General features: G+C 42.7%; 1 protein-coding gene across 1 annotated transcript in view; it reads left to right on the top strand.

Annotated features, from left to right (window-relative positions):
- Positions 1–1,384: 1,384 nt before the first annotated feature.
- gucy2g (guanylate cyclase 2g) overlaps positions 1,385–14,911 on the top strand; it is a gene marked incomplete at both ends in the record, with an annotated part of 24,082 nt that continues 10,555 nt past the window's right edge. The window contains 15 exons of the mRNA XM_083635091.1: positions 1,385–1,633; positions 1,748–2,096; positions 2,620–2,729; positions 3,160–3,342; positions 3,492–3,636; positions 4,376–4,511; positions 4,729–4,829; positions 5,376–5,551; positions 6,505–6,654; positions 9,082–9,186; positions 9,329–9,400; positions 9,562–9,727; positions 9,949–10,104; positions 11,653–11,830; positions 14,257–14,397. Coding sequence (XP_083491217.1) covers positions 1,385–1,633; positions 1,748–2,096; positions 2,620–2,729; positions 3,160–3,342; positions 3,492–3,636; positions 4,376–4,511; positions 4,729–4,829; positions 5,376–5,551; positions 6,505–6,654; positions 9,082–9,186; positions 9,329–9,400; positions 9,562–9,727; positions 9,949–10,104; positions 11,653–11,830; positions 14,257–14,397 — 2,417 coding nt within the window. The remainder of the gene's footprint in view (positions 1,634–1,747; positions 2,097–2,619; positions 2,730–3,159; positions 3,343–3,491; positions 3,637–4,375; positions 4,512–4,728; positions 4,830–5,375; positions 5,552–6,504; positions 6,655–9,081; positions 9,187–9,328; positions 9,401–9,561; positions 9,728–9,948; positions 10,105–11,652; positions 11,831–14,256; positions 14,398–14,911) is intronic.

The raw sequence follows: 14,911 nt of genomic DNA, 5'->3' as shown, positions 1-14,911 counted from the left end.
ACTGATGCATTATAGACTGATGCATTATAGACTGATGCATTATAGACTGATGCATGATGGACTGATGCATGATGGACTGATGCATTATAGACTGATGTATTATAGACTGATGCATTATAGACTGATGCATTATAGACTGATGCATTATAGACTGATGCATGATGGACTGATGCATGATGGACTGATGCATGATGGACTGATGCATTATAGACTGATGCATGATGGACTGATGCATTATAGACTGATGCATTATAGACTGATGCATGATGGACTGATGCATTATAGACTGATGTATTATAGACTGATGCATTATAGACTGATGCATTATAGACTGATGCATGATGGACTGATGCATTATAGACTGATGCATTATAGACTGATGCATGATAGACTGATGCATGATGGACTGATGCATGATGGACTGATGCATTATAGACTGATGCATGATGGACTGATGTATTATAGACTGATACATGATAGACTGATGCATGATGGACTGATGCATTATAGACTGATGTATTATAGACTGATGTATTATAGACTGATGCATTATAGACTGATGCATTATAGACTGATGCATTATAGACTGATGTATTATAGACTGATGCATTATAGACTGATGCATTATAGACTGATGTATTATAGACTGTTGCATTATAGACTGATGCATGATAGACTGATGCATGATGGACTGATGCATTATAGACTGATGCATGATAGACTGATGCATGATAGACTGATGCATGATAGACTGATGCATGATGGACTGATGCATGATGGACTGATGCATGATGGACTGATGCATGATGGACCGATGCATGATAGACTGATGCATTATAGACTGATGCATGATAGACTGATGCATTATAGACTGATGCATGATAGACTGATGCATGATAGACTGATGCATGATAGACTGATGCATGATGGACTGATGCATTATAGACTGATGCATGATAGACTGATGCATGATGGACTGATGCCTGGGGACTTTTACGATGGCTGCCACCAAACAGGAACATAGGCCTGGTGCAGCAAGCCCGGTCTATAATGAGCAAAGCACAACAGGAAAGCAAAGAACAACGCTCTACCTTGCTGAACGATGCTGTAACTGCCTGTCCGTCCCTCCCACTTTCTTACACATATTCCCATATTCCCTTCCCTAACCCTTTAAAAAGGTCCAGCAGCACCAGGGGAGCTGGCTATTTAATCCTGTGACATGAGAGCAAATCACAGCTTTCCCTACTAGCAGGACGAGACCATGTCCTCTGCAATATCTGCTTCTTTTGGCGTTGGCCAGATATTGGTGCTTCTCTTGACACTGACGACTGCTGCTTCTGTCCCCAGCAGCAATGGCGCCAACGGGACTCACTCGCGCGTTTTAATGGTCGGCTTCCAAGCTCCCTGGAACATGTCTGTCCCCTTCAGCGCCCTGCGGTTGGGCTCTGCCATACAGATAGCCGTGGACAAGGTCAATAGCAATCCCTCGTCCTATCTGGGCAACTACAGTCTGGATTTTGTTTTTTCAGATTCCGACTGTGATGCCAAGGCTTCCTTAGGAGGGTTCATTCACCAGGTGTGGAAAGAAAATGTGTCTGCGCTGTTTGGCCCGGCCTGTGCTGAAGGAGGCGAGGTAAATAATGTCATGTGATGTGACATGATGTATATCTCTCTCCATATATACAGTATACTATATACGTATATATATATATCTCCAGTTTTCTTAACATTGCTGCTTGGTTTGCAGGTCACTGGTCTCATTGCATCCACGTGGAAAATTCCCATGTTTGGATTTGTGGGCCAATCCTCCAAAATGGACAACGCGGCTGTTTATGATTCTTACATCAAAGTGGTGCCCCCTCTTAAAAGAAGTGCAGAAGTCCTGGTTACGACCCTGGAATTTTTTGGATGGAGTCATGTAGCGATGATTGGAGGAGGGTTCGAGTCAAACACCTGGGACAAAGTGGACGCTCTGTGGAAAGCTGTTGAGCATCTGCTGAGAGCCAAATTGACGTTGACTGAGGCCATCACGTTTGACACCAGCAACCACAATCTCCTTCGCCAAAATATCAAGTACATTGCCACAGTTGCCAGAGGTAAGAAATGTTTTACAGTATAACAAAGACTTCATGATAAGCTGTGACCTATTTGGCTCTATGAAACCAAATACAAAAGCCTAATAATGCTCATTAATGGTGTCACCAATCAATTGGAAACTCTCAAGTCTGACTGGCCATCACTGACCAGTCTGACTAGCCATCACTGACCAGTCTGACTGGCCATCACTGACCAGTCTGACTAGCCATCACTGACCAGTCTGACTGGCCATCACTGACCAGTCTGACTAGCCATCACTGACCAGTCTGACTAGCCATCACTGACCAGTCTGACTAGCCATCACTGACCTTGGGCCAAATAGTTAGTAGATTATCAAAAAGAAGCCAATCATCATGAGCTAATAAAAATAGAAAAATAAATTGATATTCAAAGTAGTATACGCCGATAATGTTTCATAAACACACAACATGCCTGGGAAAAACTCTGGGCATTTCAAAAATGATGTTACCATTTCTATTTCTACACCCCCCCCCCCCCTTCCCTACCCTATCCCCACCACAGTGATTGTGATTCTAACAAACACAGAGGACGCCATGGCTCTGTTGCTGGAAGCTGATCAACAGGGCATGATGAGTGGAGAGTATGTGTTCTTCATTTTGAGGCATTTTGAGGTCAGTGGTGCCGCGGTGAGTAACTTTAAAGCTTCGTTTACAGCTGACGCCGTCCTGTAAGTAATTTAGTGGTAAGTAATTTAGTGGTAAGTAATTTAGTGCTTTTAGATGTCATGGGTCAATGAAATGAAAACACTTCAAATTCTAGTCACTTCAAGTCTTTGTTGTGTCATTAGGTAGACTCTAGACAGGGTTTGAAAAATACACATCAGAAATCAGACACATCATACCAGACAAACAAACACTGGGAAACTGATAAGATCCGAGATGGAGTCCCTAGTCCTAGGATTTCCACCTCCATTGCCAAATCAGGCTGCAATGCAAAATGTTGGAGGTTGTGTAGGTTATAATGAGCTGGACTCTAGACACTGTGCAGTGACTTCATTTTCTTTGAATCTATGTTTGTCCTTTCAACCCTTATCTTGTGCAGGATAACCTGTGGAATACCGCCATTAACAACAGGGATAACCAGGCTACCATCAGGGCCTTTGATATGGTTTTTATGATTGGCCAGAAGGCCTATGAAGGCTATGAGTATTATGACTTCTATGACAAAGTCTTTGAGAGGCTGAAGAAACCCCCTTTTCGGAGCAACCTGACGTCTGAAAAAGAGGTAAGCACGCTCAAACATGAAACTATAGATTTGAGAAACCTTGGCCAAAATGTGTCATGCAGAGGTTGCAATTTAAATGTTTACACTTGCATTCCCTGTGCTATGAAGCTGAATTGACCCATGTTATCATTTTGATGCTACTATTGCAGGTTAGCCCCTATGCTGCCTATCTGCATGATGCAGTGCTTCTGTACGTTATGGGCCTGAAGGAGGTCCTCAAAGATGGCAAAGACCCTCGTGATGGGGCGCAGCTTCTACTGCGATTAAAAAATAAACACAACATACGATTTTATGGTAGGTACCAGTTTGATCGTAAATATATTGTGAAGTTAGCCAGGTGCACCTAGGCGTGAGCAAAGGATGCAATGCTACAAATGATGCATCATAGCCCTGCATAAGGGAAATGCAGTGTGTGCTTATCTGTGTCTTGTAGTTTTGTATTTTTCATTGGTTTGTATTTTTTATTACCTTTTTCCTTTTTGTTTTCAGTTTAGGTTCAATTTGCTCGTTTCAGTTGAGTTTTTATTGTTTGAAAATGTTTAGTTTTAGTTTAGTTTTTATTAGTTTTGAGTATTAGTTTTATTTATTTATTTTTAATGATAATTAAATATACTATGGGGTACTATGGAGTACTATGGGGGTATTTGTCAGGGACAAATTTAAGAAGTTCACAATACGGTAGGTACCGGTATACAAACACAACACTTGAACAAGTGAAGGCAATTGACTTACAGTTATGTAGACATACCAGTCTCGATAAACATATGCACCAATGCTTCCTCATGCTTGTTGTGTTGACAAATTTGACCAAATTGACAAAGATAAAACTAAAGATATCTTCTGTATATTAGTATTTTATTTTAGGTCGTTTTGTAAATAGTTTTTAAAGTCAATTTTATACCTACTTCAATCATGCATACCCCGACCACCACCATCACCCCAGCACCTAGAAAGCACTAGCACACTTGTTGTAAAAATATTCACCACCATTTTCACCAGCACATCATGCAGTAATAATGGCTTGTCATTGCAGGTGCCTCTGGACTGGTGCACTTTGATGAATGGGGGGAACGAAACTTAGACTATTCAATATATGACCTACAGCATACAGACGATACCAGCAAGTTTGTGCCCATCCTCCATTTTGACAGTCACAGCAAAGCTGTCCGGTAACACTCAACAGTTATACCACCAAAAACAATCAAGCAATTTTTTTAAATAACATGTAAACAACATAAATGAAAACTAGCACTGCGAAATCCGGAAAATGTCTGTCATACATGATTCATGAACCTGCAAACTGACTGTACTCTCGTTTTCTGTCCCCAAATGCATGTTAATAACTAGCTAATAACATGAAATTGCAATCACAAATTTTTTTTTCAGGCCAACTTCTAAGTTTTCAGCTGTGGTCTGGCCCAAAGGAAAACCTTCTGATAACCCTGAATGTGGTTTCAACAACGAGCTTTGTGCATGGCTAACCAATGGTAAATAAAGTCGCCTTTATGGCAGCGGTTCCCAACCTTTTTTCAACTCCCACTTGAAAATCTCAAAAATGTTTGCGGCCCACATAAGCAGTACAGGAACGATTATTTGAACGATAAAAGGAGCTGTCCATCAGCACCGCACAGAAATCAGAAACTAAAAGTGAGGGGCTGTCTGCAATAGGCTAATTAAGGAATAATTGATTACAAATTAAATAAGGTATCATTCAACAGTGGAGAAGTGCATTCTCATAATAATAATAATAATGATTATTATTATAATCACGAAGATTGTATTGTTTTGCAAATGATTTGGTGGGCCACTTGCAATATAACTTCGCAGCACCGGCCCACAGGTTGGGAATGGCTGCTTTAACGTTCTTTACCCTAGTAATTGGTTTGTTGTTGTTGTTGTTTGTTGCACCTTATCCATTCCTTGCCTCTAAAAAAGTATAACACCAACACAAACTATTATAAAACATTGTGTGTACATTTAAACAAACGGTAATATACAGGCAGGTTAACTGACTTCATCTTGATTCGTCACAGACATCACCCTGGTGGCCGTGCTGGCTACCTTCCCCATCATCGGTGTGCTCGCAGTCTTGGGCATCGGGTTGCTCATTCTGCAGAAACTGCGGCTCCAGACCAAGCTCGATGACTCCTGCTGGTGGCTCATCAACTTCACCGACATCACTATCCTCAAAGACAAAGAGGCCACCTCCGTATGAACCTCCGTTTTGTGATGTGTAGTCATCCAAAAGCAGCACACTCACACACAGCCAGAGACACACGATGTACATGTGCGCTCACATTTAGCGACAAAAGGTGTATGACCATCGGTGTATGTACATACGTCTAGGAGTGTGTGCTTGCTTGCTTATATAGAGTGCCGCCGGAATTAGGATTAAAACCCGGAAGTTAGTTTATGAAACTTGGACGTTGTGCTCAGCAAGATAATCTTCACAAATGAACACAACACTAGTTTTCTGGCAATCGGGGGGGGTTTTGGCGATCACATTCATCCTTAAAAAATAAGTGGTGTTCATAGAGACAGTCTGCATGTCTGGGAACGCCCATACAGGCTCTAGGAACGCTCACAATAGACGCTGGGTTAGCTGGCTCAGCCTTGCTGGGGGCGGGGTCAGGGTGGGGTAAATTCCCCCGGTCTATCCATTCAGCAAAGTTAGAATTTAGCTGATAGCCCAGCCCAGGCAGACACGATCGGGGATTTAACCACCGCAGTAAACGCACATCTGAGCAGACGTCTTGTGTTCTGCTCTAGAACCCCCAAACATGTAGTTTAGAGCCGCAGCACCGTCTTTTGGTGAGTCAGCCCATGAGATATATCGGCGGTTTTACCTCACTCGCGCGCCAGCCGTTTAACATTTTGTGGGCGTTCCCACACATGCGGACTGTCTCTATGTGTGATCTCAGTATTATAAACTATTGCTAAGCAGTGTCTCAGACCTTATTTCAGGCATCTAAAAACAACAGCAAAACAAAACAAAGACGAGGGAACCAGCAAAGATGCTAACTTCCAGATTGGCCTCACTTGATCAAAGAATGGGGATATTCTTATGCAATTCCTTTCCATTGAAGGATTCATAGTAGAACGGGTAGTTTTGGCCTACAAAAATATATTATGGCTGTGTCTGTGTGTATGTGTCTCCTCCAGGGAGTGCAGGCTGTATCTCTGAGCACCACAGGCTCAGGCGGTAAGAGCACACCCAGTGGCTCCCAGGACGTCGTCTCCTCCTCCAACAGCTATGGCCTGAAGGACAAGGCAGGCAAAATGCATGTCTACTCCACCATAGGCCTCTACCAGGTACACATTTCATTCACATGATTCCATTTTCTTCATCATGCAAGTTCTACATAGTTAAAAAAAATCATTCCTCCTCCAGCTACCCAAAAAGGGGGACCCAATCAGCCACATGCTAACTAATTATATCTTTTTTCTTTAGTTAAGTGAAGTATCATTCATTGTACCCCCCCCCCCCCTTAATGTGACAAGTCATAGGTGAAGAAAACCTACAGACTACTGTATATCCAAAAGGTCAAGACCTATATGCTCAAGACTACATAGCCATAAATATCAATATGGTTTAAGGAATATATTGGTCATTTTGCATTGCTATCTGGGGAAGGGGCTATTTGTTTGCATATAGATCTGCAGTAAGAGGGAAAAAACAAACAAGGTTAATTTATTTAAAGGTGAATTTCGTTTTTTTTTAACCTGGAGCCCTCTCCTCACATTAATTATTATCTGACGACTCACCCAGTGTTCTCCGCAGCGATTTGGAGCGTCGTAGGCATTGTTGTGATCTAAATAGTACTCCAAGCCAGTCCTTGAATGCACTCCTTCGGGGCCACATGGCAGCGTGCTGTTACTCCATGTAAATAGACAGTTTTCTTCCCGTGTTCTACCCATATCGTCATTATATGATCCCTAAAGAAACATCAGACTGCTATTCACCCCCGGGCTATTTCCACTAGTCTTTACAGGGATCTAATTTCCTCATTCGGGGTGAGTTTCACCAACTCTCATCAAGTCAGTACACAGCCCAGCCGGCAGGAAAGTCTAGTGGAAATAGCCCGGGGGTGAATAGCAGTTTGATGTTTCTTTAGGGATAATATAATGACAATATGGGTAGAACACGGGAAGAAAACTGTCTATTTACATGGAGGAACAGCACGCGGCCCCGACGGAGCGCATTCAAGGACTGGCTTGGAGTACTATTTAGATCACAACAACGCCTACGACGCTCCAAATCGCTGCGGAGAACACTGGGTGAGTCGTCAGATAATAATTAATGTGAGGAGAGGGCTCCAGGTAAAAAAAAAACGAAATTCTCCTTTAAGAGTGAAACTATGTAGAAACCAGTGATGGGGACTTGGACTTGGGACTTGGACTTGAGTCGCACTTAAAGCGCCCGACATGGTTCTGCGCAACCTCGACTTGGAGCCTTGCCGCCGCCAAGCGGCGACAGCGAGACTGTGCATACTCGAACGTTAAACTTGACGCATTGGCTGCGGTACACGTCCAAAACGTTATCGTGTTGTTTACCATGAACTTGCAATCATGTCGGTGGGGGGACATTTTATTGTCCCTCCATTTCAAAACTCATTCCGGTGAGCCTGCAGAAGGCTTTGCTAGATGAGGGACAAGCACATTAAATGAGGAAATGGCATTTCCTCATTCCTCACAACAAGGAGTTGACGCCGCAGAGTCACATTTTCGAGGAGCTGCACGCCCCCTCCCACACACGCACGCACACAGGCAGAGACTTGAGACTTGACTAGAGACTCGTCCTCAAAGTCTTGAGACTTGACTTGGACTTGGGGTTTGGGACTTGTGAACAATCTTAATTTAAATTTAAATTTTTTGGTGCATTAACATTAAGAAAATGTCTACTAGTGTCATCTAATCAATGCTGTATGCTAATATATAAAAGAGTGAGGATGATACACTACACATGCTTTCAATTCCTTAGTTTTAGCTCTGCAGTGTTCTAAGCAGACCGGATGGCATGTAACAGATGATATATGGAATGCTCATCCATAAGAGACTTGAGACTTGACTTGGACTTGTGACCAAAGACTTGAGACTTGACTTGGACTTGCAAAAAATGACGTGAGCATTTCTGTTAGAAACCGACTGATATATCCCCCCAACAGTACAACAGCTCCTACTCTACTTATAGTTACAAATGACTTTGATAGAAATATACAATGTACATCTATGAGTTTGAAAACCCACTTCCTGTTGCTAATGTAGCTTTTAATCCCGGATAGGGAAACCATGTGGCGCTCAGATACATGACGAGCCAGGTCCTCAGTAATATCCGGAAAACCTCCATTATCACAGAGTTCAGTGTGGTAAAGTTACTCACGTTCTTCTAAACTAAACATCATTCTTGTTTTCATGCTTGTGTCTTCTTTTAATAAATGTGAACCCCCCCCCCACACCACCCCCCCTGCCCCTCCCGATTTGCCCCTATAAATTAATCTTGCATTAGCAAATTAGTGGACATACTGTAAAGTACCGGTATATTGCTGATTTTCTTGTTGCTGCTGCTGTTGCTGTTGTTGTTGTTGTTGTAACTTGTAATTCAGAAAGTCAAAGCATGCTTTCCCATGAAAAACAGATGTTATTCTTTAAGTCAGACTTGTTATTGAGGAATAGCAAATAGTTGTCACTACCCGTGGAATGATATCTCGTATGCCTAACCATCTTAAACTCTTAAGACAGATGAAAGAGATGAAGCATGAGAACTTGGTGCAGTTCTTTGGAGTGTGCATCGATCCACCAAATGTCTGTTTGGTCATGCAGTACTGCAGGAAAGGCAGTCTAAAGGTGAGTGTCTGAGACTGCACTGCTTTAGTTCCAGCATAGGATATGGAATGTTCTGCTTATGTAAAGCAGATGCATACAGTAGCAGAGTAACTTTTACAATGTGCTTAGCTTCATAATGTTACTTCTTCTCTGGTGTCTGCAGGATGTTCTGAAGGCTACAGATGTCGATCTGGATTTTATGTTCAAACTGTCCTTTACTTATGACATTGTCAATGTGAGTCAGTTCATTTATACAGTATAACGTTTTTTTGGTCCTAATATTTTTTTTTAATATAATTTATATATTGTGTTTTGTTGAAAAGCCTGACATCTGAGCCTATTATAATTTGAGCTATTCCTAAAATACATTACAGTAGCCATTCATTCCCTTTCCAGGGAATGGAGTTCATTCACAAGAGTACCCTGAAATCCCATGGTAATCTGAAGCCCAGCACGTGCCTGGTGGATAGCCGACTCCAGATTAAACTGTCTGGATTTGGACTGTGGGAGTTCAGACATGGGAGCCAGCACAAGCTTGTACCACTGGACACCCAATATGAAGGTCAGTGGGCGGATTCAGCTTTTGAAGTAAAGCTGCCTCGTTATGATGATTTGTGTCTGGAGTGTCTTAAATGTTCAAATGTATGTAGTTTCACTACAGCACCAGGGAGAACTAACACATTTCAGGCGTTTCAAAGTCTATTCTACTAATTTAGCTGTTCCTTAGCAAAGCATGTCAATTGCAGACATCTCACGAATCGGCGCTTTTGATAACTGTTGTAGAGATGTTCTGGACAGCTCCAGAGCTTCTGAGAGAACTTGCTCCCCCGTACTGTGGGTCACAGAAGGGTGACATCTACAGCTTTGCCATCATCATGCGGGAGCTCCTCTACACTTCTGAGACGGGACCGTACCATGAAATTAACCTGGAGCCAAAAGGTCAGCATGATGGCACCATTACAAAGTCATTCATTCATGTCCTTTACGCTTACTCCTTCTTAAAGGTACATTCAGCGATGTTGTGTTAAAATATGGGGCCCTTTACACGAGGACAGTTTCTGAAAGAAACGACACAATAGCGTTTCCTTCACACCTTTTCCTTCACACCTTCTCCCTGTTTACATGAGCGCTGTTGAATTTTTAAAACGCCGTAATGTACATGCCAGGTCGCTAGGTGGCAGTGTGATCACCTTATTCTTTGCCCATACAAGGACGTTCTGCATGACGTAATTTTGTAATCGTCTTTCCTGTTTTAAACGCGGAAGTAGAGTATGCCTACCGCAGTCATTTAGACTTGCCAAAAAGCTTTTTTCAAGCAAAAAAAACCCCAAACTGTTTTAAAGTTTTAATATTTGTCGGGTGAGAATGTAACATATATGTGACCAGTTTATCAGAATAACGCCTATTGGAAATCTTTAACGAGCAGCGAGGACCGGGAGGCTCCCGGTCAGCGCAGCACAGTCAGACTGTGCTGTCGGACTAGCTATCTGTCAAACCCTACTGTAGGCTACTGCCAGTGAGAAAACACTGTCGACGTGCTTTTGTAACTAACGTTAAATGCCGACCGGGTACAACAGCCATCGGCTCCTCGCAGCAGTAACGTTATGAACATGTAACTGAAGTTGGCCGCAGTGTAGCTGAATTCTGAATGTTGCCAAATTTCATTCACACTGACGTTTTATTTGGTTGCCAACTCGCGCACGGCTATGGCGTGTGTCGCCTGTGCGGGCACGTCAGAGTTCCTGAAATGTGCCGTTCCAAAGCGATTACATGGAGCGCTCAGCGGGGAGCGTCACCAACAATTCCACTCTAGAGGGTGGTTTTAAAATGTGTCGTTTCCTAAGCGCGAATTCGCCGTCGCCGTCTTAACGGGAGGCACTAACGATAAAATAATTCCCCATTTCCATAGGAAACCGTCCTCGTGTAAAGTGCCCCTAAGTGTTAAATGGCTCTATATTCTCACAGCAATCACTGAAATAGAGTGTTTGGTCAGTGACTTGAAACCCCCAACCCCCCGCTGTCCTCTATCTCTCTCCTGTAGTCCTGCATGCAGGGTGGACGTATCTCCGCAAGCATAACTCGTAGAGACTCAGAGATGGTGGCATTGGATTCGGGGTGAAAAAATACATATACAGTAGTCCTTTAAATGCATCGCGATCCGACCTTCCGTTTCCCAGAAAATGTCAACTTTTCTCTGATTGGATAAAAAATTGGCGCCGACCTCAAACTATCCAATCAGAGAAAAGGAAGGTCATGCCTAAAGGACTATATATTTTTTCACCCCGAATCCAACGCCGCCAACCGTGAGTCTCTATGAGTTACGGTTGCAGATACGTCCACCCTGCATGCAGGACTACATGAAACCCCCCCCCCCCCACCCCACAAATGTTAAAAATGTCTTCATGATTTCCACCCCAGACAATGATAAAGTACTGCAGAATGTCAACAGCATTGTGATTCCTGTTTCTTGCCACATGATTTCATCAGAGATCATCAAGCAGTTGCGGACCCCTCAGCTTGGGGAGCCCCTCCGCCCCGTGGTGTCCAGCGAACTGTGTACTGACCAAATAAACACACTGCTGAAGGCCTGCTGGAGTGAGAACCCCGACCAGCGACCACCGTTAGGATCCATACGCAGACGGCTGAAGGAGATCAGCCCAGACAGGTCAGGCTTTTGATTGGTTTTCTTAAGCAATTTCTTAATTTACACAGATTTGGGTTTAGGTTGTCATTATTCTGGGGTGTCTGTGGTATATTAGTTACCCACCTTTAGTTTATTTACGTGCATATAGTGTCAAGCCGCTTATCTTCATGGCTACATCGTATCTACTCCAGTCCCAGAATGTTGGCGTGTTCCTTTAAACTTTCAGCACGGAACTGAATTAAGGTAAACATATCATTCCAGATTGTCATCAAAATCTCACATAATTAATAATTAGATAATTTGCTGTTTTGACATCAACATTTCGGTGCTAGACCTTCATCAGAAAACCTGATGAAAAAAACTTCATCAGGTTTTCTGATGAAGGTCTAGCACCGAAACGTTGTTTTCCCTATTTATCTTCTAATCAAGATTTTACCAGTAAGGTCAGTGTCTTGCGGGATTTTCTCTACTTCTAACTTCTTGAAATGGAAATAAGGAACGGGGGCGGTCCGGCGGGGTGGGGGTTGCTAACTAATGGCTTTGGCTTCAACCATTTAGGCTACCCATTAATACAACCAAACACACAGACCTGGTTTTGATCAGTTTTGGCGTTTTTTGCGCTATGGATAAAGTTCAACATTTTAAGAAAAACAATAAACAGTAGTGCAAATTACATTTTGAGATAGCCTAATTTATCTTCACATTGGCATGTAGCCTACTCATTCAAAAAATGTCTTTCAACAATGCAAACAGCAATTTTACACAGCTATTCTTTTGAATAGACAGACCTGCAAGAGTTTATATCATTAGTGCAAAACATTTTAGATTTCAGATGAAATCTTCTGAATAAAAGGACAATTAAGCTATTGAAAAGTATGGATTAGACTGAGGATATCTCTGATTACTGTAACAAGTCTTACATCTGCAATAGCCTACTGTTGTAAGCAGGGTTTGTACAGCTTTTAAGAGTAATTCAAGCACTTTCAAGGTACCTAAACCAGGCTTTCGGAGCCTTTATTATGACATCTAAATATATTGACAATGTGAAAAAACAATAGCATTGTGATGCCTGGTGAGTGAGGACCTTGTTTTGAGTGCTCCCTGTGTCCTGCGCACTGTCCACAGCCTCTCGCTCAGGCTGCTCTAACATGACACCGGGCCGGTGTCACCGGCTATAGGGGGAGAGGCAGCGGTGCCATTGCCAGTGGACGAGACTCCTCTGTGGAGTTTACTCGCTCAAATAGCTTTGTACTACAGTGTCTCTCAAATACGGGACAAAGCGCGTCCCGTATCAGTTCAATACAGAACACGTCTTTTTGTTTACAAATACGGGACGTATTTCATTATTGTTTTTCATTATTTATCGGCTTAATATTACTATAACTTAACAACCGATAACGATAGCTGGAATAACACAATAATATACACATATTTTCAGAACTTACCTGGTTGTCCAACTGCCAGGAAATGTGTTTTATAATGTTAACTCCCGTCCCGGGTAAGATGAGGCCTAGTACGCAACCACCAGCCATTAGCTAATCGCTAACGGGTTAGCGTCACATACAAACAGAGGTTTTATTTTTGGTATTAAAGCAACAAACGTTTTTATATGGATATCTCAGGGAAATGCTTTGACTGTGGGGATGTTCGTTCTTCACAAGCTCCTCTCTCAGCTGTTGTAATGATATACCATTGACATAAATAAGATATAGCTCACTGGGAGTAGAGAAGTCAGAGAAGAGACAGGCAGCCTGGCTAACGCACTGGGCTAACGTTCGGTTTGGCTAACCTAACCTACCACACACTATACCAGTAAACCTAAAGCGTCACGGTCAGATTTGTTAAACCAACATTTGCTCCAAAAGGAATTAAATCATAAAGTTAATCAAAATGCCACGGAAACATTAGGCTAATCAACACAGAGCTGCAAACATCAGTTCATCCGATAATTTCCCCCAGTGAGAGGCTGAGAGCAGGGCTGCTCTCCCGGAGGTCTGACTTGTCTGGCTGATACAGCTCAATCTCCGACAACAGAAATCAGATTTTCGTACAGGCGTCATTTTGATAAATTAATCTCATAGTGGGAATCTTCCTGGTTACTTTTGGCGAGACAAAAAATATGACAACTTAAAGTGCCATATTTACAGAGCTAGACTGTATATAAATACACAAGGCACTGTGTGCAGATCTAGAAACAGCAGCTCTAAGAAAGTTCAGAGGGGCGGGGACCTCACAGAGGTTCTAACTCAACACAGCTAGTGCGCAGACTCTGGTTCTCTGATCTGAGAAGATTTTGGCTTCAAGACCATACAGGGAGGAGATAGGGACGCTCTGTCCATATTTATTTATGTCGATGCTCTGGGGACCCAAGGAGCGGGGCGAACGGGCACTGCAGTATAGTGAAGACAATTAGCAAGAGTGTTTTAATAATCTTTTTTGTACTCTAGTCATGCAAGTATACTGGACAATATGGTGGAAAAGTTGGAGAAATATGCAAATCACTTGGAGGAAGTGGTGGAAGAGAGGACCAATCAGCTCACAGTAGAGAAGTCCCGTGCAGACAAGCTTCTCTCCAGCATGCTACCAAGGTAAAAAAAAAATCTAAGCTTCAGTTATAAACATCGTTTTACTTCTCTTGGGACTCTCCAGTGTTGCCAACTCTTTTCCAAGGAAAGTAGCTATTGGCTGCTCAAAGTCGCCAGATGATGTCATACGCTAATTTGCATATCCAATTATGCAATTAAGTGCTGACTCCGCCCTCCTGGTCCTGGATTCGGCATTCGCTGTTATAAATGACAAGCAACCCCTATGCGCTGTGTGTGTATCTGTGTGAAGCACTGACAGGAAGAAAGAAAGAGAGAAACCCTGACAGCAGCCGCACCAATTTATTGGCAAATGCACTGGATTCATTAGCATTGCAGAAAAAGTCACCAGATTTGACGCTAGTAGTCGCTTTTGATGAATAAAGTCGCCAGCAGGGTCAGAAAATTAGCTAAATATAGCGACAAAGTTGGCAACACTGCTCTCCATTGTGATATCAATCTACACTCTGCCTTCACTACCTCTTTTACCAGTCAAGATTCACGAGTTAGCATTTTGCTA

Source organism: Poromitra crassiceps (genome assembly GCF_964638095.1).
Source record: "Poromitra crassiceps genome assembly, chromosome: 4".
Lineage (NCBI taxonomy): Eukaryota > Metazoa > Chordata > Actinopteri > Beryciformes > Melamphaidae > Poromitra > Poromitra crassiceps.
Note: the sequence above shows the minus strand (reverse complement) of the source record. Positions and strands in the feature narration are given on the sequence as shown.